Source organism: Bombina bombina, chromosome 5 (assembly GCF_027579735.1).
Source record: "Bombina bombina isolate aBomBom1 chromosome 5, aBomBom1.pri, whole genome shotgun sequence".
Lineage (NCBI taxonomy): Eukaryota > Metazoa > Chordata > Amphibia > Anura > Bombinatoridae > Bombina > Bombina bombina.
The window spans coordinates 154,756,524-154,784,056 of record NC_069503.1 but is presented as its reverse complement, the minus strand read 5'-3'; the positions used below and the strand labels follow the sequence as shown (position 1 = coordinate 154,784,056).

At 37.0% G+C, this 27,533-nt stretch overlaps 1 protein-coding gene across 1 annotated transcript in view; it reads right to left on the bottom strand.

Moving 5' to 3' along the window:
* The window catches only part of ADCYAP1R1 (ADCYAP receptor type I), a 490,746-nt gene that overhangs the window by 11,699 nt on the left and 451,514 nt on the right, over window positions 1–27,533 (bottom strand). The window contains 1 exon segment of the mRNA XM_053715660.1: window positions 24,732–24,812. Coding sequence (XP_053571635.1) covers window positions 24,732–24,812 — 81 coding nt within the window.

Below are 27,533 nucleotides of genomic sequence, written 5' to 3'. Positions count from 1 at the left end.
ATTCTATTGTACCATTTAATATTTGTTATTCGGATGTTAATATTTACTATTTGGAAACATTCAAACTTGAGACCAAAAGTAAAGGGGAACATTTATACTACAATTCACACATTCATAACTAGCGAACAATGTGAAACAATAGCATAAAAATGATATCCAAATAATGTTAGAAAAAAAATCAAAGACATTGGGGCTGATTCATTAAGCTCCAAATGGAGCTTGATGCAGCTGTTTCCGCACAAGCCTTCGGGCTCACCGGAAACGGGAGTTAAGAAGCAGTGGTCCAAAAACCGCTGCTCCTTATCGCTGAGGCGGCAGACGGCAAGCTGCCTAATCACATAGGAACGGGTTAATTGACACCCCCTGCTTGCGGCCTATATCGGCATTTATCGATGTGCGGTGGACATGAGCGCTACAGTGGATCATGCCCGTCCGCACTTTCATAAATCGGCCCCATTGTATTTGTTCATTTTAAAGTAGTTACTGTGTTGCCTACCATTTGAAACAGAGTTATGAACTGTTTTTATTCAGAACAAATTCTGAAGATGAAGATCAAGCTACAACCCTTAAACACAGTAATAAAAAATGAATCTCAAATAAATCTTAATGACGTCTATAAATATTGCAAATATAGATCTAATATGAACAAAAAACAAAATTTATGCTTACCTGATAAATTCATTTCTCCTGTAGTGTGGTCAGTCCACGGGTCATCATTACTTCTGGGATATTATCTCCTCCCCTACAGGAAGTGCAAGAGGATTCACCCAGCAGAGCTGCTATATAGCTCCTCCCCTCTACGTCACCTCCAGTCATTCGACCAAAGGACCAACGAGAAAGGAGAAGCCCAAGGGTGTAGTGGTGACTGGAGTATAATCCAAAAATTTTTTAGCCTGCCATAAAAAACAGGGCGGGCCGTGGACTGACCACACTACAGGAGAAATGAATTTATCAGGTAAGCATAAATTTTGTTTTCTCCTGTTAAGTGTGGTCAGTCCACGGGTCATCATTACTTCTGGGATACCAATACCAAAGCAAAAGTACACGGATGACGGGAGGGACAGGCAGGCTCTTTATACGGAGGGAACCACTGCCTGAAGAACCTTTCTCCCAAAAACAGCCTCCGAAGAAGCAAAAGTGTCAAATTTGTAAAATTTGGCAAAAGTATGAAGAGAAGACCAAGTTGCAGCCTTGCAAATCTGTTCAACAGAAGCCTCATTCTTAAAGGCCCAAGTGGAAGCCACAGCTCTAGTAGAATGAGCTGTAATTCTTTCAGGAGGCTGCTGTCCAGCAGTCTCATAGGCTAATCGTATTATGCTACGAAGCCAAAAAGAGAGAGAGGTAGCCGAAGCTTTTTGACCTCTCCTCTGGCCAGAATAAACGACAAACAGGGAAGACGTTTGACGAAAATCCTTAGTTGCCTGTAGATAAAATTTCAGGGCACGGACTACATCTAGATTGTGTAGCAGACGTTCCTTCTTCGAGGAAGGATTAGGACACAAAGATGGAACAACAATCTCTTGATTGATATTCCTGTTAGTGACCACCTTAGGTAGGAACCCAGGTTTAGTACGCAGAACTACCTTGTCTGAATGAAAAATCAGATAAGGAGAATCACAATGTAAGGCAGATAACTCAGAGACTCTTCGAGCCGAGGAAATAGCCATTAAAAACAGAACTTTCCAAGATAACAACTTGATATCAATGGAATGAAGGGGTTCAAACGGAACACCCTGTAAAACATTAAGAACTAAGTTCAAACTCCATGGCGGAGCAACAGTTTTAAACACAGGCTTGATCCTAGCTAAAGCCTGACAAAAAACTTGAACGTCCGGAACTTCTGACAGACGTTTGTGTAAAAGAATGGACAGAGCTGAAATCTGTCCCTTTAAGGAACTAGCGGATAAACCCTTTTCTAAACCTTCTTGTAGAAAAGACAATATCCTTGGAATCCTAACCTTACTCCATGAGTAACTCTTGGATTCGCACCAATATAAGTATTTACGCCATATTTTATGGTAAATCCTTCTGGTAACAGGCTTCCTAGCCTGTATTAAGGTATCAATAACTGGCTCAGAAAACCCACGTTTTGATAAAATCAAGCGTTCAATTTCCAAGCAGTCAGCTTCAGAGAAGTTAGATTTTGATGTTTGAATGGACCCTGGATCAGAAGGTCCTGTTTCAGAGGTAGAGACCAAGGCGGACAGGATGACATGTCCACTAGATCTGCATACCAAGTCCTGCGTGGCCATGCAGGTGCTATTAGAATCACTGATGCTCTCTCCTGTTTGATTCTGGCAATCAATCGAGGAAGCATCGGGAAGGGTGGAAACACATAAGCCATCTTGAAGGTCCAAGGTGCTGTCAGAGCATCTATCAGAACCGCTCCCGGATCCCTGGATCTGGACCCGTAGCGAGGAAGCTTGGCGTTCTGACGAGACGCCATGAGATCTATCTCTGGTTTGCCCCAACGTCGAAGTATTTAGGCAAAGACCTCTGGATGAAGTTCCCACTCCCCCGGATGAAAAGTCTGACGACTTAAGAAATCCGCCTCCCAGTTCTCCACTCCCGGGATGTGGATTGCAGACAGGTGGCAAGAGTGAGACTCTGCCCAGCAAATTATCTTTGATACTTCCATCATTGCTAGGGAGCTTCTTGTCCCTCCCTGATGGTTGATGTAAGCTACAGTCGTGATGTTGTCCGACTGAAACCTGATGAACCCCCGAGTTGTTAACTGGGGCCAAGCCAGAAGGGCATTGAGAACTGCTCTCAATTCCAGAATGTTTATTGGAAGGAGACTCTCCTCCTGATTCCATAGTCCCTGAGCCTTCAGAGAATTCCAGACAGCGCCCCAACCTAGTAGGCTGGCGTCTGTTGTTACAATTGTCCAGTCTGGCCTGCTGAATGGCATCCCCCTGGACAGATGTGGCCGATAAAGCCACCATAGAAGAGAATTTCTGGTCTCTTTATTCAGATTCAGAGTGGGGGACAAATCTGAGTAATCCCCATTCCACTGACTTAGCATGCACAATTGCAGCGGTCTGAGATGTAGGCGTGCAAAAGGGACTATGTCCATTGCCGCTACCATTAATCCGATCACCTCCATGCATTGAGCTACTGACGGGTGTTGAATGGAATGAAGGACACGGCATGCATTTTGAAGCTTTGTTAACCTGTCTTCTGTCAGGTAAATCTTAATTTCTACAGAATCTATCAGAGTCCCCAAGAAGGGAACTCTTGTGAGTGGAAAGAGAGAACTCTTCTTTTCGTTCACCTTCCATCCATGCGACCTTAGAAATGCCAGTACTAACTCTGTTTGAGACTTGGCAGTTTGAAAGCTTGAAGCTTGTATCAGAATGTCGTCTAGGTACGGAGCTACCGAAATTCCTCGCGGTCTTAGTACCGCCAGAAGAGTACCCAGAACCTTTGTGAAGATTCTTGGAGCCGTAGCCAATCCGAATGGAAGAGCTACAAACTGGTAATGCCTGTCTAGAAAGGCAAACCTTAGATACCGGTAATGATTTCTGTGAATCGGTATGTGAAGGTAAGCATCCTTTAAATCCACTGTGGTCATGTACTGACCCTCTTGGATCATGGGCAAAATTGTTCGAATAGTTTCCATCTTGAACGATGGAACTCTTAGGAATTTGTTTAGGAACTTTAAATCCAAGATTGGCCTGAAAGTTCCCTCTTTCTTGGGAACTACAAACAGATTTGAGTAAAACCCTTGTCCTTGTTCCGACCGCGGAACTGGATGGATCACTCCCATTAATAAAAGATCTTGTACGCAGCGTAGAAACGCTTCCTTCTTTGTTTGGTTTGTTGACAACCTTGACAGATGAAATCTCCCTCTTGGGGGAGAGGATTTGAAGTCCAGAAGGTATCCCTGAGATATGATCTCTAACGCCCAGGGATCCTGAACATCTCTTGCCCAAGCCTGGGCGAAGAGAGAAAGTCTGCCCCCCACTAGATCCGGTCCCGGATCGGGGGCCCTCGATTCATGCTGTCTTAGGGGCAGCAGCAGGTTTCCTGGCCTGCTTGCCCTTGTTCCAGGACTGGTTAGGTTTCCAGCCTTGTCTGTAGCGAGCAACAGCTCCTTCCTGTTTTGGTGCAGAGGAAGTTGATGCTGCTCCTGCTTTGAAATTACGAAAGGAATGAAAATTAGACTGTCTAGCCTTAGCTTTGGCTTTGTCCTGAGGCAGGGCATGGCCTTTACCTCCTGTAATGTCAGCGATAATCTCTTTCAACCCGGGCCCGAATAAGGTCTGCCCTTTGAAAGGTATATTAAGCAATTTAGATTTAGAAGTAACATCAGCTGACCAGGATTTTAGCCACAGTGCTCTGCGTGCCTGAATGGCGAATCCGGAATTCTTAGCCGTAAGTTTAGTTAAATGTACTACGGCATCTGAAATAAATGAGTTAGCTAACTTAAGGGCTTTAAGTTTGTGTGTAATCTCATCTAGTGTAGATGATTCCAGTGTCTCTTCCAGAGACTCAAACCAAAATGCTGCTGCAGCCGTGACAGGCGCAATACATGCAAGAGGTTGCAATATAAAACCTTGTTGAACAAACATTTTCTTAAGGTAACCCTCTAATTTTTTATCCATTGGATCTGAAAAAGCACAGCTATCCTCCACCGGGATAGTGGTACGCTTAGCTAAAGTAGAAACTGCTCCCTCCACCTTAGGGACCGTTTGCCATAAGTCCCGTGTGGTGGCGTCTATTGGAAACATTTTTCTAAATATCGGAAGGGGTGAGAACGGCACACCGGGTCTATCCCACTCCTTAGTAACAATTTCAGTAAGTCTCTTAGGTATAGGAAAAACATCAGTACTCGCCGGTACCGCAAAATATCTATCCAACCTACACATTTTCTCTGGTATTGCAACTGTGTTACAATCATTCAGAGCCGCTAATACCTCCCCTAGTAATACACGGAGGTTTTCCAGCTTAAATTTAAAATTTGAAATATCTGAATCCAGTCTGTTTGGATCAGAACCGTCACCCACAGAATGAAGTTCTCCGTCCTCATGTTCTGCCACCTGTGACGCAGTGTCTGACATGGCCCTAATATTATCAGCGCACTCTGTTCTCACCCCAGAGTGATCACGCTTACCTCTCAGTTCTGGTAATTTAGCCAAAACTTCAGTCATAACAGTAGCCATATCCTGTAATGTGATTTGTAATGGCCGCCCAGATGTACTCGGCGCTACAATATCACGCACCTCCCGAGCGGGAGATGCAGGTACTGACACGTGAGGCGAGTTAGTCGGCATAACTCTCCCTTCGTTGTTTGGTGAAATATGTTCAATTTGTACAGATTGACTTTTATTTAAAGTAGCATCAATACAGTTAGTACATAAATTTCTATTGGGCTCCACTTTGGCATTAGCACATATAGCACATGTATCTTCCTCTGAATCAGACATGTTTAACACACTAGCAATTAACTAGCAACTTGGAAATGCTTTTCAAGTAATTTACAATAATATGAAAAAGAACTGTGCCTATAAGAAGCACAGAAAAAATTAAATTATAGCATCAAATCTTTGTAAGAAATATACAATTTTAGCAAAGGATTGTTCCCATTAGCAAAGGATAACTTACCCTGACAGCAGAAAAAATACACAAATAAACGTTTTTTATCACAGTCAACTACAATCTTCACAGCTCTGCTGTGAATGATTACCTCCCTCAAAACAAGCTTTGAAGATCCCTGAGATCTGTAGAGATGAACCGGATCATGCAGGAAGAAAATGAACCTCTGACTGAGTTTTTTGATGCGTAGTAAAAGCGCCAAAAATGGCCCCTCCCCCTCACACATAACAGTGAGAGAGATCAGTAAACTGCTTAAATTTAAACAAAACTATTGCCAAGTGGAAAAAACAGTGCCCAAAACATTTTACATGCCAGCAAAAAACGTTTAACCTCAATAAATTAATTGTTATTTAAAAACCTATTGCAAGTCCCTGCAAATTAGGTTAAGTCTATGCATACAGTATAAATCCAGTGAAGTACCATTCCCCAGAATACTGAAGTGTAAAATATACATACATGACAGCCTGATACCAGATACATCTACTGTATTTAAGGCTGAGTTTACATTATAACGGTATGGCAGGATTTTCTCATCAATTCCATTGTCAGAAAATAATAAGCTGCTACATACCTCTTTGCAGATTAATCTGCCCGCTGTCCCCTGATCTGAAGTTTACCTCTCCTCAGATGGCCGAGAAACAGCAATATGATCTTAACTACTCCGGCTAAAATCATAGAAAAAACTCAGGTAGATTCTTCTTCAAATTCTACCAGAGAATGAATAACACACTCCGGTGCTATTATAAAATAACAAACTTTTGATTGAAGGTAATAAACTAATTAAAATCACCACAGTCCTCTCACACATCCTATCTATTCGTTGGGTGCAAGAGAATGACTGGAGGTGACGTAGAGGGGAGGAGCTATATAGCATTTCTGCTGGGTGAATCCTCTTGCACTTCCTGTAGGGGAGGAGATAATATCCCAGAAGTAATGATGACCCGTGGACTGACCACACTTAACAGGAGAAATAAACTTATAAGATTACACCCAGGTATTATAAATGCACACATGATGGTATTTAACCCCTTTACTACTGGGAATTTCAGAGAAAAACTTGCCCAAAATATAGGAGAAAGTTTTGCTTTTTTGCTATCACTCGGTTTAAACTGATATAGAGACTTTTTTTATTTACCTATGAAAATAAATATATATTTAAAGGAGACAATCCAAAGTATTCATTTAGGCTCATTTTGGTATATTTCATGCCACTATTTGGCTGCCAAATATGATCATAAAAAAAAATTGTTTTTTTGTGTGCATATTTTGGGTTTCTCTATGAAATGATTTACTCTACTGCAGTCATATATATATATATATATATATATATATATAAATGTGAAAAGAGAAAGAGAACAGCATATATATATATATATATACCTAGTGTAGGGGTCCCTCCTAACCCTCCCACCTCCTTAACCCCCCAACAGCTCTCTTACTCTCCAACTTCCTTTTTCCGTAGTGTAGGGAACCAAACCCATCCCTCCCCACTTCTTGTTGTGCCAACCGCCTGCCTTCCTCTTTCCCTCCCACCACTCCCATGCGGCACTAACAAATTATTGTGATTGTGAGTTATACAGACAGTGTCACTGTGTAAGCTGACAACTGGGACCTCAGGATGCACCACAGTGTTGGACATATTTACTAAGTCAAGACAATATGCTAGCAATATGCTAGGGTACTACCAGAGCCATGCCCATAGCCCATCAAGGCATGCCCAAAGCCCAGACATACCCTCTGTTCTCTCACAACCAAATCCTCCTGACATAGCCCTGTCCATGATCCTTCTGCAACTGTCAACAAGCTATACTTAAAACATTACAATATTTGAATGCTATATGTAAATTCAAATGTTACATTAAATATATAAAATAGCTTATTAAAAAATCATATTCATACAGAATGGACAAAGGCAGCCAACATTTTTTTAATTTTAACAAATATGCTTGAAATATTTGCTCACACCTAGTTTCAACCATTGATAACTTGATCTATACAATGTTATGTTTATATATATATATATATGGCCAGATTATGAGTGGAGCGCTAATGTTTGTGCACAAGAGATAAGGTGTTTATTGCTGGTGTTTGCACTTGTCAGGTTTATCACTGGTATTATGAATTAAAAGTAAACAAGATCGCTTGAGCGCAATTGCAATTTACACTCTGGTTAACTGTTTGGAGAAACAAAAAGTGTCACAAAACACATCAAAAATACATTACAAAGTACAGTTAAAATTCACGGTAATACCATCTGCCAAAAATTGTTCAAATAAAATATTGCACACAAAAGTTACAAAGAGCTTTAACACCGAAATACATATGTATTTATGTATTTATATGTGTATACATATATATATATATATATATATATATATATATACAGTATATATATATATATATATATATATATATATATATATATATATATATATACACAGGTGGCCCTCGGTTTACAACGGTTCAATTTGCACAGTTTCAGAATAACAACCTTTTTTCAGTCATGTGAATGCTACTGAAAAGCATTGAGAAGCAGTGCATTGATTAAAATAGCCAGTAAGTGGAGCTGTCCGCTTGTGTTGCAGCAAAGATATGCAAGCCAAGCAAGCTGAAATTAATCAGTTTAACCAGACCTGAGCTATCGAGCAGCTTGCAAAGGAACAAGATCTTCCTGTCTATAAATCAGTCCAGATTGGAATGCATAGAAAGAACTGTTTGCAGAAAAATGCAAGTAAAGTCTGTGTTGAGTGATTATTTTATTAGGTTTATAATGCTGTTTAGCAAATGTTTTTGTTCATTTAACTTAGTTTAATTATATATTCTGTGTTGTGTGATTATTTTATTAGGTTTATAATGCTGTTTAGCATTTAAAGTCTTAATTTCAAAGCTTTAAAAATTATGTATTAGGTGTAACTTATGCCAATTTTGAGAGGGGCCTGGAACCTAACTCCTTCACTTCCCATTGACTTACATTATAAACTGGGTTTCAATTTACAACAGTTTCGATTTACAACCATTCCTTCTGGAACCTAACCCTGGCGTAAACTGAGGGTTACCTTTATATATATATATATATATATATATATATATTGGAGTCCTTTGCAGTAAAGTAGATGAAAAAAACATATTTATGCAATATTCATATTTAATAAAGTGTTATACTGTGTATTTACTGTAAATATTTCACATTCCAATGTTCTGCATATAAATATATATATATATATATATATATATATATATATATAAAAAAAATATATATATATATATATATATATTATCTATACCTATATATAATTTATAGATTGTTAGAGGGATGTGGGTCTGATCCTGCAGTCATGGTACATATTGGTACTAATGAAGGATTCAGCGGGAGATTAAGAGTCCTAAAAAATAACTTCAGGGAGTTAGGTAGCAAGCTAAAAGCAAAGACCTCCAAAGTAATATTTTCGAAGATATTACCAGCGCTGTGTGCTAACTCAGTAAGGCAGAAGGAGCTAAGGTCTGTTAATTCATGGTTAAAAACATGGTGTAAAAATTAGGGGTTTGACTTTTTTAGAGCACTGGGCTGACTTTCCACTTGGGTACAATGTGTACAGTAAGGATGGATTGCACCTGAATGGCAGGGGTGCAGGTGTGTTGGGGGAAAGGATGGTAGCACATTTAGAGAATCTTTTAAACTAGGTAAAGGGAGGGAGGGTCAGTTAAAACACAATATAACAGAGAGATCAGTCTGTGAATATGTCACTCCTATAATTTCTCAAGGAAGGGATGACTTAAGAAATGTCACATTAGAAAGTATGGAGGAAAGCACACCAAGTATCAGCAGAAAGCACATGAAAATTAAATGTATGGCAACAAATGCAAGAAGCATGACTGATAAAATAGTGGAGCTGGATCTCTTAGCTGCAGAAGAGGACTAGGATGTTATCAGTATAACGGAAACTAGGTGGCATAATTCACATGACTGGGCAGTTAACTTAGAGGGGTATACTTTATGACCGGGCAGTTAACTTAGAGGGTATACTTTATTTAGGAGGGACAGGAATAATAAAAGGGGTAGAGGATAGGGATGGGCGAATGTGTTTATATCCGAATTCGAATGTTAGAATGAATGTTATTTTAGAAATTCGATTTACATAATAGAATGTTGATAAAAACGAATATTCTTAAAAATTTGATTTTCGAATGTTATTTACAGTTTTTTTTTCTGAAGACTCGCCAGAAACACGGGCCCTCAAGTTCCGTTCCGAGCTTGATAAATGGGCCTCATAATATCAAACATAGAAGTCAAAGAATATTTGGGTAACAGTGATCATAACATGATCACATTTGAAATCTATTTTCATAAGCAGCGTCTTAAAGGTTTAACTAAGACTTTTAATTTTTAAGAAAGCAAAATTCAACGATTTAAGGAAATCATTAAATAACATAAATTGGGACAATGTATTCTATAATAAAAATACAGAGGATAAATGGATAACATTTAAAGCTTTGTTAAATAAATATACATATCAACAAATACCATATGGTTATAAAAATAAAAATAAAAAATCCAAGCCAATGTGGCTAAATAAAAATGTGTTAAGAGAAATTAGGAGAAAACGTAGGGCATTTAAATTATTTAAAGAAAATAGTACAGACTCAACATGCCATATTTATAAGGAATATAACAAAACATGCAAAAAAAAAACAATCAAATTAGCCAAAATTGAAAATTTAAAATTAATTGCAAAGGATTCTAGAAGTCTAACCCTAAAAGGTTCTTTAAGTACAAAAATAGCAAAAAATCTAAGAAGGACAATATAGGTGCATTAAAATGCGTGGAGGGTAGCATGGTTAATAGTGACAGGGAGAAGTATGAGGTACTAAACCCGGTTTTTTCTTTAGTACACACAAGAGAGGAACCAATGGACGATACTTTGGAACAAACTAGAATATGCCAGCCCATAACATTAACTGGGTTATGTATAGAGGATATCAGGAAAAAACTGGATAATATTAAGGTAAATACAACTCCAGGTCCAGAGGGAATTTAGCACTGTTATAGACAAACCTCTACTCTTAACTTTTCAAGGCTTATTATCCTCAGGCATGGTACCCCAGGATTGGCATAAAGCTGATGTGGTGCCACTCTTCAAAAAAGAAAGCAGGGATGATCCAGGAAGCTATAGACCAGTTAGTCTGACATCAATAGTAGGGAAGATATTTGAAGGTATTATAAGGGATTATATTGATGAGCACATTCATGTTAACACGATTATGAGTTCAAATCCGCATTGTTTTATGAGAAATAGATCATTTCAAACTAATCTAATTAGATTCTATGAGGAAGTAAGTAAAAATATAGATAAAGGGGAATCAGTTTATGTGATATACTTAAATTTTGCAAAGGCATTTGATACAGTTCCACATGAGAGCCTAATGCACAAAACTAAGGGACTGGGAATAGCTGAAAATGATCTCATGGATAAATAACTGGATAAAATAATAACAACTATTACTATTCAGCTGCCGATTTTGTTAATTCCGAGAGTGAGCGCTGAAAAAGCGCTTTGAGTCCCACTGGGAGAAAGGCGCTATATATAAATACTAGTTATTATTATTATTATTATTATAAAATATAGTGAGCAACGAGTAGTAGTGAATGGATCATACTCAGATTGGACAAATGTAATCAGTGGAGTCCACCAGGGATCAGTACTGGGCCCTGTTCTTTAAATGACTTAGAGCAAGGATTAAATAGTGACATCTCTATTTTTGCAGATGATACTAAGTTAAGTAAGGTCATTAGGTCAGAGCAGGATGAACTGTCGTTACAAAGGGATCTGCAAAAATTAGAAGTATGGGCAGGTAAATGGAAAATTATATTTAATATGGGAAAATGCAAGGTTCTACATTTTGGAAATAAAAACGTTTTATTTAAATGAGACAAAACACAGCCAACCAGAGGAGGAAAGAGGGAGTAGTAATAACAAGCTAAAGATGGGTGCACAATGCAGGGCAGCAGCTACAAAGGCTAATAAGATACTAACATGCATTAAAAGAGGCATTGATTCAAGGGAGGAAAGCATAATTCTGTCTTTATATAAAATCCCTGGTAAGACCTCACCTTGCGTATTGAGTGCAGTTTTGGGGACTGATCCCAAAAAAAGATATTGCAAAACTAGAAAAAGTTCAGAGAAGGGCCACAAAGCTAATAAGGGGAATGGAGAATTTAAGCTATGAGGAGAGGCTAGCCAAACTGAGTCTGTTTTCTTTAGAAAAAAGGCGCCTGATAGGTGACATGATTACTTTATATAAATATATTCAAGGCCCATATACAGAGATGGCAGAAGCTCTATTTATTCAAAGAAAATTGTTTGTGACAAGAGGTCACAATTTAAGGTTGGAGGAAAGGAGATTTAATTTCCTGCAACAGAAACTTTTTTTCATTGTAAGAGCAATAAAGCTGTAGAACTCATTACCAAAGTAGGTAGTAAATGCCAATACCCTAGATACTTTTAAAAATTGTTTGGATACATTTCTGTCTAGAAACAAAATTCATAGATATGATTGCTAGTATTAAATGGGTCACCTTTTAGTGGGATTATTTAATCTTAACTGGAGCTTTCTGTAAGTATTTTAGATGTGTATAGGTTGAACTCAATGGACTTCCTCATCTCATCTTCTATGTTACTATGTTATAATCATACATAGATATATATTGTACCAAAAAAAAACCCATCAGATATACATAGAAATATTTATTAATGAATAAATAGAACATATTTTATTATGTAAAGAACATTGAAATGTTAAATATTCATATTTTCATGTCGGGTTATTCTAACTTCGGCTTTTTGTGCTCGTCAGGTTTGAGCGAGAGCTTTAATTAGCGCTCCACTTTTAATCTAGTCTGGCCCATAATGCTTTCTCCTATATTGGGGCCTATCTATCATGCTCCGAATGGAGCTTGATGCCCAGTGTTTCTGGCGAGCCTGCAGGCTCGCCAGAAACAGCAGTTATGAAGCAGCAGTTACAAAGACCGCTGCTCTATAACCTGTCCGCCTGCTCTGAGCAGGCGGACAGACATCGCCGGAAATCAACCCGATCGAGTACGATCGGGTTGATTGACACCCCCCTGTTGGCGGCCAGTCTGCAGGGGGCGGAGCGTATTTCTCGCCATATTCAGCGAGGTCTGGCAGACCTGATCCGCACTGTCGGATCAGGTCCGCTAGACCTTGATAAATAGGGGCCATTGAGAAGAAGATTTGGATCATATTAAAGAATGATGCTAATATCTGTAAGTTATTTCTTATTAATTTTGCAGGAAATATTACATAATAATAGTGTGTATGAAAAGTTTATGACCATAAAAAAAAACTGCATAAGTAAAAAAATATTAACTGAGCATACACCATTGTTTTGTGGAAATAGTGTGAATAAGAATAGAAACAATAATAAAAAAAACATAAAAAATAAAAGACAGAACTTCACAATCATTTGAAAATGAGAATTGGGCCCTTAGTTCATCGGGATTAATATATCTACTGTATTTGTGAAAAATGTAAAAAATGTCATTTGAATACATTTTTTGTATCAGATTATAATAATTAAATGGACAGTCTAGTCAAAATTAAACTTTCATGATTCAGATAGGGAATGCAAGTTTAAACAACTTTTCAATTTACCTTTATCATCAAATTTGCTTTATTTCCTTGGCATTCTTTATTAAATGCTAAACCTAGGTAGTCTCATATGCTAATTTCAAATCCCTTAAAGGGCGCCTCTTATCTTAGTGCATTTTGAACGTTTTTCATAGCAAGTAGCGCTAGTTAATGTGTGCCATATAGATTATATTATCCTCACTCCTGTGGAGTTATTTATAAATCAGCACTGTTTGGCTAAAAGGAGGAGGTTTGCAGAGGCTTAGATACAAGGTAATCACAGAGTTTAAAAGTATATTAATATAACAGTGTTGGTTATGCAAAACTGGGGAATGGGTAATAAAAAGATTATCTACCTTTTTAAACAATTACAATTTTGCAGTAGATTGTCCTTATAAATCTTTTTTTTTAAGTGACACTATAAATATATATATATATATTATATATATATATATATATATGGTATTTTATTTTTTCACATAGGTTCAAAGTAAAGCAACATTACAGGTCTTCAGATGGCCTCAATCATAGGATCAAGGGTAATTTTTTTAAGGCTTGAAATGTTGTGTTAGGCATTATGTTTAAGTAGTTGTAAAGAAAAAGTTGGGCTTGCATTTTCCTTGCCTTGTTCTGAATCACATATGGCAACTCATGCCTGGATTGTATACCCCTTTATAGTAAAAAACTTTGTTTGGCGTCTTATGAAATCATTACTACAGAATATGTTAAAAGTGACAAGGTGGTTCACACTAGTTTTAAAATGTGAAAATGTGGCATTAATGTCGTCAATGAAACGTCACATTTTCCAATATCAAGATTTTGACAAATGCTGACATAGTCATTGCCATCTCACAGACACAACCCAGCTATTTTATTTACAAGGACCTTTTTTATTTAATCACATGTGGCTAGATTACAAGTGTTGCGGTACGGCTTATAAAGCTGAAAAAATGGTAATTCCAGTGTAATCGCCAGTAACGCATATTACGAGTCGTGTCGGTATATCTATACTTTAATTACGTTTTTGTGTGGGATTTTCATAGCGCCGGTATTATAGGTTGTGCGTTCCGGCTAAAATGCTTGCATTACAGCCTATACTGACACGATCCATAACGCCATCTGAGACCAGTAGTTAGGGATTTTTCATGACAAAAATGTTTCACAAAACTCATAACTAAACTGTTACAAAGTACACTAACACCCATAAACTACCTATTAACCCTTAACCGCCACCCTCCCGCATCGCAAAACACTATAATAAAGCTATTAACTCCTAATCTGCCGCTCCCTGACATCGCCGAAACTATAATAAAGCTATTAACCCCTAATCGGCCGCTCCCGACGTCGCTGACACTATAATAAAGTTATTAACCCCTAAACCTCTGGCCTACCACATCGCCGCCACTAAATAAACCTATTAACCCCTAAACCTCCAGCCTTCCACATCGTCGCTACTAAATAAAAAACCCTAAACCTCCGGCCTCCCACATCACCGCTACTAAATAAACCTATTAACCCCTAAACCTCTTGTCCCACACATCGCCGCTACTAAATAAACCTATTAACCCCTAAACCGCTAGCCCCCCTACATCGCAAAACATTAAATTAAACTATTAACTCCTAAACCTAACATCCCCCTAACTTAAAATTAAAAGTACAATATAACTCTCTTAAAATAAATAAAAACTTACCTGTGAAATAAAAATAAACCTAACATTAAAATATAAATTGACCTAACATTACTATTCTAATAAAATAAAAAAATTCTACCAATAAAAAAATCTAAATTACAAATTTAAAAAAACCTAACACTATGAAAAAAAATAAAAAATTCTAAAATTACAAAAAATATACACTAAATTACGAAAAAATAAAAAACACTAACTTTACAAAAAATAATAAACGAAATTATCAAAATAAAAACAATTACAGCTAATCTAATAATCCTATTAAAATAAAACACCCCCTAGCCTACAATAAACTACCAATAGTCCTTAAAAAGGCCTTTTTAGGGCATTAGCTCTTTTACCTGTAAAAAAATACAAATCCCCCCCAACAGTAAAACCCTCTCAACCAACCCCCCAAAATAAAAAACCTAATTTAAAAAAAAAAACTAAGCTACCCGTTGCCCCTTAAGGGGCATTTGTATGGGCATTTTCAAAAGCCCAAAGCCCTAATCTAAAAAAAATACACCCAAAAAAATGAAAATAAAACCTAACACTAACCCCATAAAATAGCAAGAAGACTTCATACAGGCGGCGATATCTTCATCCATCCCGGGGACATCTTCTATCTTCATCCAGGCTGCGCGGAGCGGAGCCATCATGGAAGCCGATCCTATCCTGTGTGGAGCATCCTCTTTATACGGTCACCTTCATGGCGTACCTTGCATTCCTTTTGGCTGATTTAATTCTTCAAATTCAAATCAGCCAATAGGATAAAAGCTTCTGAAATCATATTGGCTGTTCAAAACAGCCAATAGGAGGAGAGCTACTGAAATCCTATTGACTGATTTGAACAACCAATAGGATTTCAGTAGCTCTCATCCTATTGGCTTATTTGAATTTGAAGAATCAAATCAGCCAATAGGAATGAAAGGTACGCCATTTTGAAACGGCTACCTTGCATTCAACTTCAGTGTATGGCGGTGACCGTATGAAGAGGACGCTCCGTGCAGAATGGGATCGGCTTCCAGGATGGTTCAGCACTGCCGGGATGAAGATAGAAGACGCCACCGGGATGAATGATGATATCGCCAGCTGGATGAAGACTTCTCGCCTCCTGGATGGAGATGGACTTCAGGAACTGTGAGTAGATTTATGGGATTAGTGTTAGGGTTTTTTTGTTTTTTTTTGTTGTTTTTTTTTTTTTAGATTAGGGATTTGGGCTTTTGAAAAAGAGCTGAATGCCCTTTTAAGGGCAGTGAAAAAGAGCTTGATGCCCTTTTAAGGGCAATGCCCATACAAATGCCCCTTTAGGGGCAATGGGTAGCTTAGTTTTTTTTCTAGAGTTAGGTTTATTATTTTGGGGGGTTGGTTGGGTGGTGGGTTTTACTATTAGGGGGAATTTGTATTTTTTTTCACAGGTAAAAGAGCTGTTTAACTTAGGGCAATGTCCTAAAAAAGGCCCTATTAAGGGCTATTGGTAGTATATTGTAGGATAGGGGGGTGTTTTTATTTTTTTTGGGGGCGGGGCTTTTTTATTTTTATATGGCTATTAGATAAGGTGTAATTTTTTTATTTTTGATAATTTCATTTATTATTTTTGTTAGCATAGAGTTTTTTATTTTTCGTAATTTAGTGTTTATTATTTTTTGTAGTTTTAGATTTTTATTTTTTTCGTCGTGTTAGTTTTTTTTAAAATTTGTAATATAGATTTTTTATTGGTAGTATTTGTTTTACTTTTTTTACTTAGAATAGTAATGTTAGGTTAATTTAATGTTAGGTTTATTTTTATTTCACAGGTAAGTTTTTATATAATTTAAGAAATAATTTTAAGTTGGGGGGTGGTTTGAGATGTGGGGGGATGGCAGTTTAGGGGTTAATAGGTTTATTTAGTAGCGGCGATGTGGGGGCCTGGAGGTTTAGAGGTTAGTAGGTTTATTTAGTGGCGGCGATGTCAGGGAGTGGTGGAATAGGGGTTAATAACTTTATTATAGTGTCAGTGATGTCGGGGAGCGGCAGAATAGGGGTTATTAACTTTATTTAGATGTCGGCGATGTTGGGGTTGGCAGATTAGGGGTGTTTAGACTTGGGGTTTATGTTAGGGTGTTAGGTTTAAACGTAACTTTTTTTTCCCCATAGACATCAATGAGGTTGCATTACGGAGATTTTTCATTCCGCACTTCAGGTGTTAGGTTTGTTCTAAAACTCTCTCTCCATTGATGTCTATGGGGGAAAGCGTGCATGAGCACATCAAAGCAGCCCTTGACTTTTGTGCGGTATGGATCTTAACGCCACCAAATCGCATGCACAAGGAGACTTTTCAGTAACTCGTAATGGCAGCGATATGGAGAGTGAAATAACGCAACTTTTTTAGCGCAAAACTCGTAATCTAAATGATGGTGTCCAAGGTATAAAATAGACAATGTTTCAAGCTTCTTATGAGCATTTATTAAGCTAAGTGCTGAAAGAAAACTTGATGCACTGTTTAATTTATATCTTGTATATAGGTTGTATATAGGCCAGTATCTTTAATGCCGGTATCCTTCACATATCTGTGATGCTAGTATCTTTTTTAGGTATTTTTCTCTGCTTTATGATGCTGGTATCCTTCACAGATTTGTGATACAGTTATCATTTTTTTTAGCTTTGTGATACCACTATCTTTTTCAGCTTTGTGATGCAGGTATACTTCAGATATTTGTGATACTTGTATCTTTCACAGATTTGTGATGCCGGTATCTTTCTCATCCTTTTGATGTCTGTATCATTCTACGCTTTGTGATGTCTGTATCTTTCTTAGCTTTGTGATGCTGGTATCCTTCTCATCTTTGTGATGCCGGTATTTTTCTCTGCTTTGTTATACCGGTATCTTTCTCAGCTTTTTGATGTTGGTTTTCTTCCCAGCTTTGTGATGTCATTATATTTCTCAGATTTGTGATGCGGGTATATTTCTTAGCTTTTTGATGCTGTTATCTTTCTCAGATTTGTGATGCCAGTATCCTTCACAGATTTGTGATGCCAGTATCTTTCTCAGTTTTTTTATACCGATATCCTTCACAGATTTGTGATGCTGGTATCTTTCTCAGCTTTGTGATGCTGTTATCCTTCTCAATTTTGTCATGCTGGTATCCTTCTCAGCTTTGTAATGTTGGTATCCTTCTCAATTGTGTGATGCTGGTATCCTTATCAGCTTTGTGATGTTGGTATCCTACTCAATTTTTTGATGCTGGTATCCTTCTCAGCTTTGTGATGTTGGTATATTTCCTAGATTTGTGATGTTGGTATCCTTCTTAGCTTTGCAATTTAATTTTTTTTCTCAGATTTGTGATGCAGATAACTTTCTCAGCTTTGTGATGCGGGTATCGTTCTTAGCTTTGTGATGTCGGTATCCTTCACAGATTTGTGATGCAAGTATCTTTATTAGCTTTTTTATGCCAGTATCTTTCTCAGCTTTGTGATGCTGCCATCCTTCACAGATTTGTGATGCTGTTATCCTCAGCTTTATGATGTCGGTATCTTTCTCAGCTTTGTGATGTTGGTATCTTTCTCAGCTTTGTGATGCTGGTATCTTTCTCATCTTTGTGATGCTGGTTTCTTACTCAGCTTTGTGATACTGGTATCCTTCTCAGCTTTGTGATTCCGGTATCTCTCAGATTTGTGATGTCGGTATGTTTCTCAGCTTTTTGACGTTGGTATCCTTCTCAGCTTTGTGATGCTGGTAATTTTTTCAGCTTTGTGATGTCAGTAACATTTTCAGCTTTGTGATATCGGTATCATTTTTAGCTTTGTGATGTTGGTATTCCTCCCAGCTTTGTAATGCTAGTATCCTTCTTAGGTTTGTGATTCCTTTTTTCCCCCTCAGCTTTGTGATAATGGTATCCTTCTCAGATTTGTGACCCGGTATCTTTTTCAGATTTGTGATGCCGGTATGTTGCTCATATTTATGATGCTGGTATATTTTTCAGCTTTGTGATGTGGTTATCATTTTCTTATTTGTGATGCATGTACAGCATCTCTGCAGAATTCATTTTATGCAGTCAAATATGAACAATTTCAAGATAGATGTAGCTCCAGCTGTGACAAGGAGTGGGTCCAAAGCTTTATGAATTTCACAATTTGAGAGTTTGCATGTTACAGGGATTTTATTTTTAGCTTTGTGATGTTGGTATCATTCTAAGGTTTGTAATTCCGTTTTTTTTCTCAGATTTGTGATGCAGATAAATTTCTCAGCTTTGTGATGCGGATATCGTTCTTAGCTTTGTGATGTTGGTATCCTTCACAGATTTGTGATGCAAGTATCTTTATTAGCGTTTTGATGCCAGTATCTTTCTCAGCTTTGTGATGCTGGCATCCTTCACAGATATGTGATGCTGGTATCTTTCTCAGCTTTGTGATGCCGGTATCCTTCTCAGCTTTATGATGTCGGTATCCTTCTCAGCTTTGTGATGCTGGTATCTTTCTCAGCTTTGTGATGGAAGGTATTCTTCTCAGCTTTGCGATGTCGGTAACTTTCTCAGATTTGTGATGTCACTATCCTTCTCAGCATTGTGATGTCGGTATCCTTCTCAGCTTTGTGATGTTGGTATCCTTCTCAGCGTTGTGATGCTGGTAACTTTTTCAGCTTTGTGATGCCAGTATCTTTCTAAGCTTTGTGATGTTGGTATCCTTCTTAGCTTTGTAATTCCATTTTTTTACTCAGCTTACTGATGCAGATAACTTTCTCAGCTTTGTGATGCAGGTATTGTTCTTAGCTTTATGTTGTCGGTAGCCTTCACAGATTTGTGATGCAAGTATCTTTATTAGCTTTTTGATGCCAGTATATTTGTGATGGTAGGTATCCTTCTCAGCTTTGTGATGTCGGTAACTTTTCTCAGATTTGTGATGTCAGTATCCTTCTCAGCTTTGTGATGTCGGTATTCTTCTCAGCTTTGTGATGTTGGTATCCTTCTCAGCTTTGTGATGCCAGTATCTTTCTAAGCTTTGTGATGTTGGTATCTTTCTTAGCTTTGTAATTCCATTTTTTTTCTCACCTTTGTGATGCAGATAACTTTCTCAGCTTTGTGATGCGGGTATTGTTCTTAACTTTGTGATGTTGGTATCCTTCACAGATTTGTGATGTGAGTATCTTTATTAGCTTTTTGATGCCAGTATATTTCTCAGCTTTGTGATGCTGGCATCCTTCACAGATTTGTGATGCCGGTATCCTTCTCAGCTTTATGATGTTGGTATCCTTCTCAGCTTTGTGATGTTGGTATCTTTCTCAGCTTTGTGATGCTGGTATCTTTCTCAGCTTTGTGATGCCGGTATATTTCTCAGATTTGTGATGTCAGTATCCTTCTCAGCTTTGTGATGTCGGTATCCTTCTCAGCTTTGTGATGTCGGTATCCTTCATGATGCCGGTAACTTTCTCAGCTTTGTGATGTCAGTATCATTCTCAGCTTTGTGATGCCAGTATCTTTCTAAGCTTTGTGATGTTGGTATCCTTCTTAGCTTTGTAATTCCATTTTTTTTCTAAGTTTTGTGATGCAGATAATTTTCTCAGCTTTGTGATGCGGGTATTGTTCTTAGCTTTGTGATGTGAGTATCTTTATTAGCTTTTTGATGCCAGTATATTTCTCAGCTTTGTGATGCTGGCATCCTTCACAGATTTGTGATGCCAGTATTCTTCTTAGATTTATGATGTCGGTATCCTTCTCAGCTTTGTGTTGTTGGTATCTTTCTCAGCTTTGTGATGCTGGTATCTTTCTCAGCTTTGTGATGCTGGTATCTTTCTCAGATTTGTGATGTCAGTATCCTTCTCAGCTTTGTGATGTCGGTATCCTTCTCAGCTTTGTGATGTTGGTATCCTTCTTAGCTTTGTGATTCCGCTAACTTTCTCAGCTTTGTGATGTCGGTATCATTCTCAGCTTTGTGATGCAAGTATCTTTCTAAACTTTGTGATGTTGGTATTCTTCTTAGCTTTGTAATTCCATTTTTTTCTCAGCTTTGTGATGCAGATACATTTCTCAGCTTTGTGATGTAGGTATTGTTCCTAGCTTTGTGATGTTGGTATCCTTCACAGCTTTGTTATGCAAGTATCTTTATTAGCTTTTTGATGCCAGTATCTTTCTCAGCTTTGTGAGGCTGGCATCCACTGATTTGTGATGCTGGTATCTTTTTCAGCTTTGTGATACTGGTATCCTTCTCTGCTTCGTGATGCTGGTATCTTTTTCAGATTTGTAATGTTGGTATGTTTCGCAGCTTTGTGATGTTGGTATCCTTCTCAGCTTTGTGATGCCGGTAACTTTCTCAGCTTTGTGATGTCGGTATCATTCTCAGTTTTGTGATGCCAGCATCTTTCTAAGCATTGTGATGTTGGAATCCCTCCCAGCTTTGTAATGCTAGTATCCTTCTTAGCTTTGTGATTCTTTTTTTTCCCTCAGTTTTGTGATAATGGTATCCTTTTTAGATTTGTGATAACGGTATCCTTCTCAGATTTGTGATGCCGGTATCTTTCTCAGATTTGTGATGCTGGTATCTTGCTCAGATTTATTATGCTGGTATATTTTTCAGCTTTGTGATGTGGTTATCCTTTTCTGATTTGTGATGCATGTATAGCATCTCTGCGGAATTCATTTTATGTAGTCAAAAGTTAACAATTTCAAGATAGATGTAGCTCCAGCTGTAACAAGGAGTGGGTCCAAAGCTTTATGAATTTGAGAGTTTGCATGTTACAGAGATTTTATTTTTAGCAACATATTTGTTTTCTGAATATTTTTTAATTAAAATTAGGCCATTGTGTAAAGCTTCAAATAGAAGGAGTAGCTTAAAGCTAATGTTAGCATGGGTTGCGATAAGCAGAATAGCTGGACCACACTAACATTAGAGTGCAACTTAATATTACAAGTCCTATGTAAAGCGTGTTAACCATAAAAGGGTTAGAGAAACCGACTTCAGTAAGTCACAACCATTATTTTCAATGGATATCATTACCACCTAGATAGTGCTGGTTTTACAAGTTGAAAGTTATAGTTTGCAGTTGATCAAGAAATGAAACTGCGCTAGAAAATTTAGCTTGGTACCTGAAGTAAATTGTAAGGATTATAAAAAAGTTGCATAAACACATCAACAACATATGTACACTTTTTAATAAAAATATATGTTTAATATTAATAATTTTATTTTAAAAGTGTAATTTTTAAAAAGGGATATGGTATATGACAAGGAAGGGCTCCAATTTTAATATTATGTACTGTATATATATATATATATATATATGTGGGTGTATACATTTGTATTTATATTGTTTACATGTGTAAATATGTATGTGCACACTTACATCCATATATACACATAAATACACATGTATACATTTATATAAATACACACACACACACACATATATATATATATATATATATATATATATATATATTTATTATTATAATTTTTTTAGCACTTCCTTGTCAATTACTGGGCAACATAAGTTTTAATGTGATTTGAATAGAAATACTGTCAATTCATAAGTTCTTCATATATATATATATATATTATTATCAGGTATTTGTAGATGGCCAACAGATTCCATAGCACTAATATATATATATATATATATATATATATATATATATATATATATATATATATATATATATATATATGTCTTTATATATTCATATAGATATATAGGTATATATATATATATATATATATTCCAAAAAATAATCATATATATAGGAATATATGTTTAAACATAAAAGGAACATTTTCTTCCATATGAAGAACTTGGGAATGTAAAGTATTCCCAAGACCTTCGGGTTTAGCGCAGTTGATCTAGCACAGTGTCCAGTTAGCTCACAAGTGATATCTAGTAGTTGTTTAGTTTTTTGTAGCGCACCCCATAGAATTATATAATGAGAAGTTGATGTGCGTTGGTCTTTTGTACATGCACTAACTTTTAACTTTCAACTTGTAATACGCACGCTAATGCGGGCACACTTCGAGCACAGTTAGTACTTGAGCAAAAAAAAAAAATCAAAACGCCTTCATAACAGCATCAATTCTTCTGGGTACACTTGTGCAAATTCAGGGACTTTGTAGTTATACTGTCAGGTGCATAATTAAACAATTATGCCAAACAGTTGCAAAATATGTAAGCTGAAACACAACCAATAATTGAAACAGAAACAGTTGTGCCGGAGGAATAAAACTGGGTTTGAAACAGACAATCTCTGCTATCAAGGTGAGGTTGCTGAAGACAATTTAATGTCAAAAATCATATACCATAGCAAGACTGAGCACAGCAACAAGACACAAGGTTGTTATACTGAATCTTCAAACTTTCTCTGAGGCAGAAATTTTAAGGCAGACAGGGTTTTTTAGATGTGCTGTCCAAGCTCTTCTAAAGAAGCACAAAGAAACAGGTAACATTGAGGACCACTGACGCAGTGGAAGGTCAAGGAAAGTCCAACAGATGAAAGACACATCATGCTTACTTCTCTTTGCATTTGGAAGATGTCCATCAGTGTCATCAGCTCAGAATTGGCAGAAACCAGTGGGATCCTGGTACACCCATTTAGTGTCCGGAGAAGTCTGGTCAGAAGTGGTATTCATGAATGCTTGCTGCCAAAAAGCCATACCTCTGATGTGGAAACAAGGCCAAGTGACAAAACTGTGCAGGAACTGAGGTGTAGAAAAATAGCAACAGGTGAGTCAAAATGTTATATATATTGCTGTATCATAAGGCAGTTTGTTTGCTGTAGCATAAGGCAATTTGTTCGCCGAAGGGCTGGAGAGCGGTACAATAATGTCTGTAGACAACAGTGAAGCATTGTGGAGGTTCCTTGCAAGTTTGGGGCTGCACTTCTACAAATTGAGTTTGGGGATTTGCTCAGAATGAATAGTCTCCTCAATGCTGAGATGTAAAAGCAGATACGTATCCATCATGCAGTACCATCCGAGAGGCATGTTATTGGTCCCAAGTTTAATCTGCACCATAACAATGACCCCAAACATGCAGCCAAAGTCATAAAAAACTGGACGTGATTGTATGGCCCCTAAAGAGTCCTGATCTTAACATCCTCGTGTATGTCTGGGATTACATGAAGAGACAGAAGCAACTGATGCTGTCTAAATCCACAGAAGAACTGTTGCTAGTTCTCCAGGATGTTTGGAACAACTTACCTGTCAAGTTTCTTTAAAAAATTGTGTGCAGTTGTATCTAGAAGAATCGATGCTGTTTAGAATCAAAGGGTGGTCACACCAAATATTAATTTAATTTAGCTTTTTCCTCTGTTCATTCACTTTGCATTTTGATAATTGATAAAAACTATTTACATTTCTATTTTTTAAAGCATTCTTACTTTATATATACTGTATATATATTTAAAGCATTTTGTTTTAAATATTGTTTACATATATTCTAGTTGTAAACAGTTTTAAAAGCATTTTTCCAAATATGTTTTTGTAGATGTATTCAGCTCTGATGTTAGGAATTAAGTGGGCAGGCATATAAGCACATTAAAATAGGCCATTTTGTCATAGAGGGCTGCAATGCATTCATATGTAATGAGATGTGACCCACAATGCACTGCAGATTTCCCTGGCAGCCAATGAGTTAAATGCTGAAGAACATTTTAAGTTGTTTTGATTATACATATTTACAGTGACTGGTGGAATTGATCTAAGCTCCTAAGTACCTAAAAGATCTATGACAATTTCACATTGACACACAACATCAATTTATCATGCAATAGCTGTCCTGATCTTCACATACACTTAGGACAAATACTACGTTAATCATGCTTCACAAACACAGTAATGTCACAGGATTGTGTACACTTACAGTGTAATGATGGATAGCTCTGACATCTTGAAAGAGTGCTGGTTAGCCCTCTTAGTCTTAAAGAAGCATTTCTGAAAGCAGCTGCTGAACATGACAAAATTAGCACATTTCAGCTTTGGATGTGGTTGGCAATCTGTTTAACACAATACACAGGACAAAGCACAAAATGGAAATCTCAAAGACAATGAACATCAATAGTTATGAAAAATGTACTCAACAACACTAAAAATGATGGTAGTGATTAGTAGTGATTTCATTGGACAAAAACAAGATGAACAATATTCAATAAGCAAATAAAATGGATTTTGCATTTGTTCCTGACTTTATATCTAATAATTTGTAGAAGAACAGACATAAATATAACTCATAGCTTTATTAAACAACCACATAGCTGTGTATTTGTTTGTAACATCTTATACATAATGAGTAAAGTGTATCAAGGCAAGTAGTTTATACATTTTGGTGACTAATACATTATTAAGGTGAAAAATATCTGTGCACATAGAGGTATTTGTCCTCACTGTTGTGACAACAATAATGTGGGTGAATAGTCTGTATATAGAGAGATATCAACATCTGTTGATCTTACAACAGTATCGCAATCACCCGGCTTGATGACATATGAGTGGGTATATAGTGGTTGTTGAAGGAGTTAGCGCTTGGGCTAGGGATGGAGTTAAGGCTAATGCTAGGAATATGGTCATGTAGTAAGAGTCTGGCAATGCTTAGGGGCAGAACTAGAGATAGGGTTAGAGTCAACAATGGTGGTAGGGTTAGAACTAAAGAACAGATAAGCTGTAAATCTAGTTTTAGAGCTTAGGTTACTGTTAAGATTAAAGGTAAGGTTAGTGCTAAAGGTAAGGTAACAGCTAGGGTTATGACCATGATCAGAGACAGAGCAAGAGTTAGATTCAATGATAGTGTTAAAGGTAGAACTAAAAAAAAGGATAAGTGATACTGGTACATTTAGATCTTAGGTTACTGTTAGGATTAAAGGTAAGATTAGAGCTAAAATTAGGGTAACAGCCAGGGATAGGGTTATTACCATGATCAGAGAAAGAGCTAGTGTTAGGGTGAGAACTAGATATAGCTATAGAATAAGAGGTAAGAGTAGAGTTAAAGCTTAGTTTAGTGTTAGGGTTAAAGTTAGGTTAGGAAAATGTGTAGGCATGAAGTAGTTAACACGCATAAAAATTGGGGCAGCTAGGGTAAAGATTAGAGATAGGGTTAGGACTGGAGTTAGAATTAGGGAAATAACAGAATTAGGGTTAAAGCTACAATTCAAGGTAGGGTAAACATTAAGGCTAGAGTTATAGCTAAGGTAAACCCTTTGGACTGCTGAAACTCACTGTGAGGGCAATCTGATGTAGACCTCTCTAATGGTCAGTGGGTTTTTTGGGAGAATATACAGCAACTTTAAGACACAGGTAAGATTTCTAGGGCCTCATTATGTCAATGAAGACATTCTGCCTCCATAATAACCAGGACACATTGTGGTAGACACTTTACCTTAGATTGGCCTGGCCCATGCAGCCAATCAAGTGCTGCACTCTGGGAGTTTAAGATTGTTGTTTTAGTAAAAATGTGTTTATTTATGGTTTACACTGATCAATAGTTAAACCCACAATGTGAGACACTGCAAGGCAGAAATATTTTGCTGAACTTATATGAACAGATAGTTCAAACTGAATTCAATGGTGAGACTTTTAATCTATTTCAGCAACCATCTTTTCATGTGTGTTCTTAATTTACTTATTTAAATAACTTAATTTTACCCTGACAATTTACACTCCCACAAAATGTGTGACGCTGTGCCGTGTGACTTGTATCCTTGTACTTTTGTACTTATTACCCATAGTGATCTAAAAGAACTTTCGCTTTTGTTTTTTAAAAATTGTAAATTTACTTTAAGCATTTGTCATTGTCTGTATACAGTTTGCCTGGGGTCTGCACTATAGAGCTTATTATCTTGAGTTGTTGATGCTCTAACTAATGTGAGTATTCTGGGTCTGCCTTCCATCTGTGGAGTGAAGATTTACACAGTATTATGCTATGATGTCTTTCTTTCTCTTCCTTTTGAGGAACATTGTTTGAACTATTTGTATTTGTGGGACTGTTTCCATTAAAGACTCTTTTCACTTTGGATATATTCCTGCATGTTGGTCTGTATTATTATCACTATTTGTTTGGGGTTCTTGTTGCACATTTTATTTGTAGTTTATATTATTTTCTGTTAACCACATTATTGTGATTTAAGGTGATTATGTACAGTTAAACTAATAAAGTTTCATGTCCTCAGGTATGGTACAGCTGGCCTCGCATATGGTCCCAACATATAAAAATAGAATCAAAACCCATCCAGAGAGTTACAGACCAGTAAGCCTAAAATCTGAAGAACTACTGGAAAGAATCATACAAGATCATGTTGAAGAATTCATAAGTAGAATATAAAGTATAGCTTTATGAGAAATAACTAATGACAAATTAAGCTGATTTGTTTCAATGAGAATTGAAAATTAGATAAAGGCACATTTGATGTATTTGGATTTTGCAAAGATATTTGATACAGTGTCTTATCACTATATATACACATATATAACTATTGTACAAAATTAAGTTTGAGAATGGATACAAATATTGGCACTTGGGTGATAATTCAATTTGTTAAAGAATAGCAAATATATGTAGTACATAGATGAAAATCAAACTAAAGTGATTAGTGTGGGATCATCAGGGATCAGTATCAGACCCAAAACCAATTAATATTGTTATTCATGACATAAATGAGGGATTCGAGTGTAG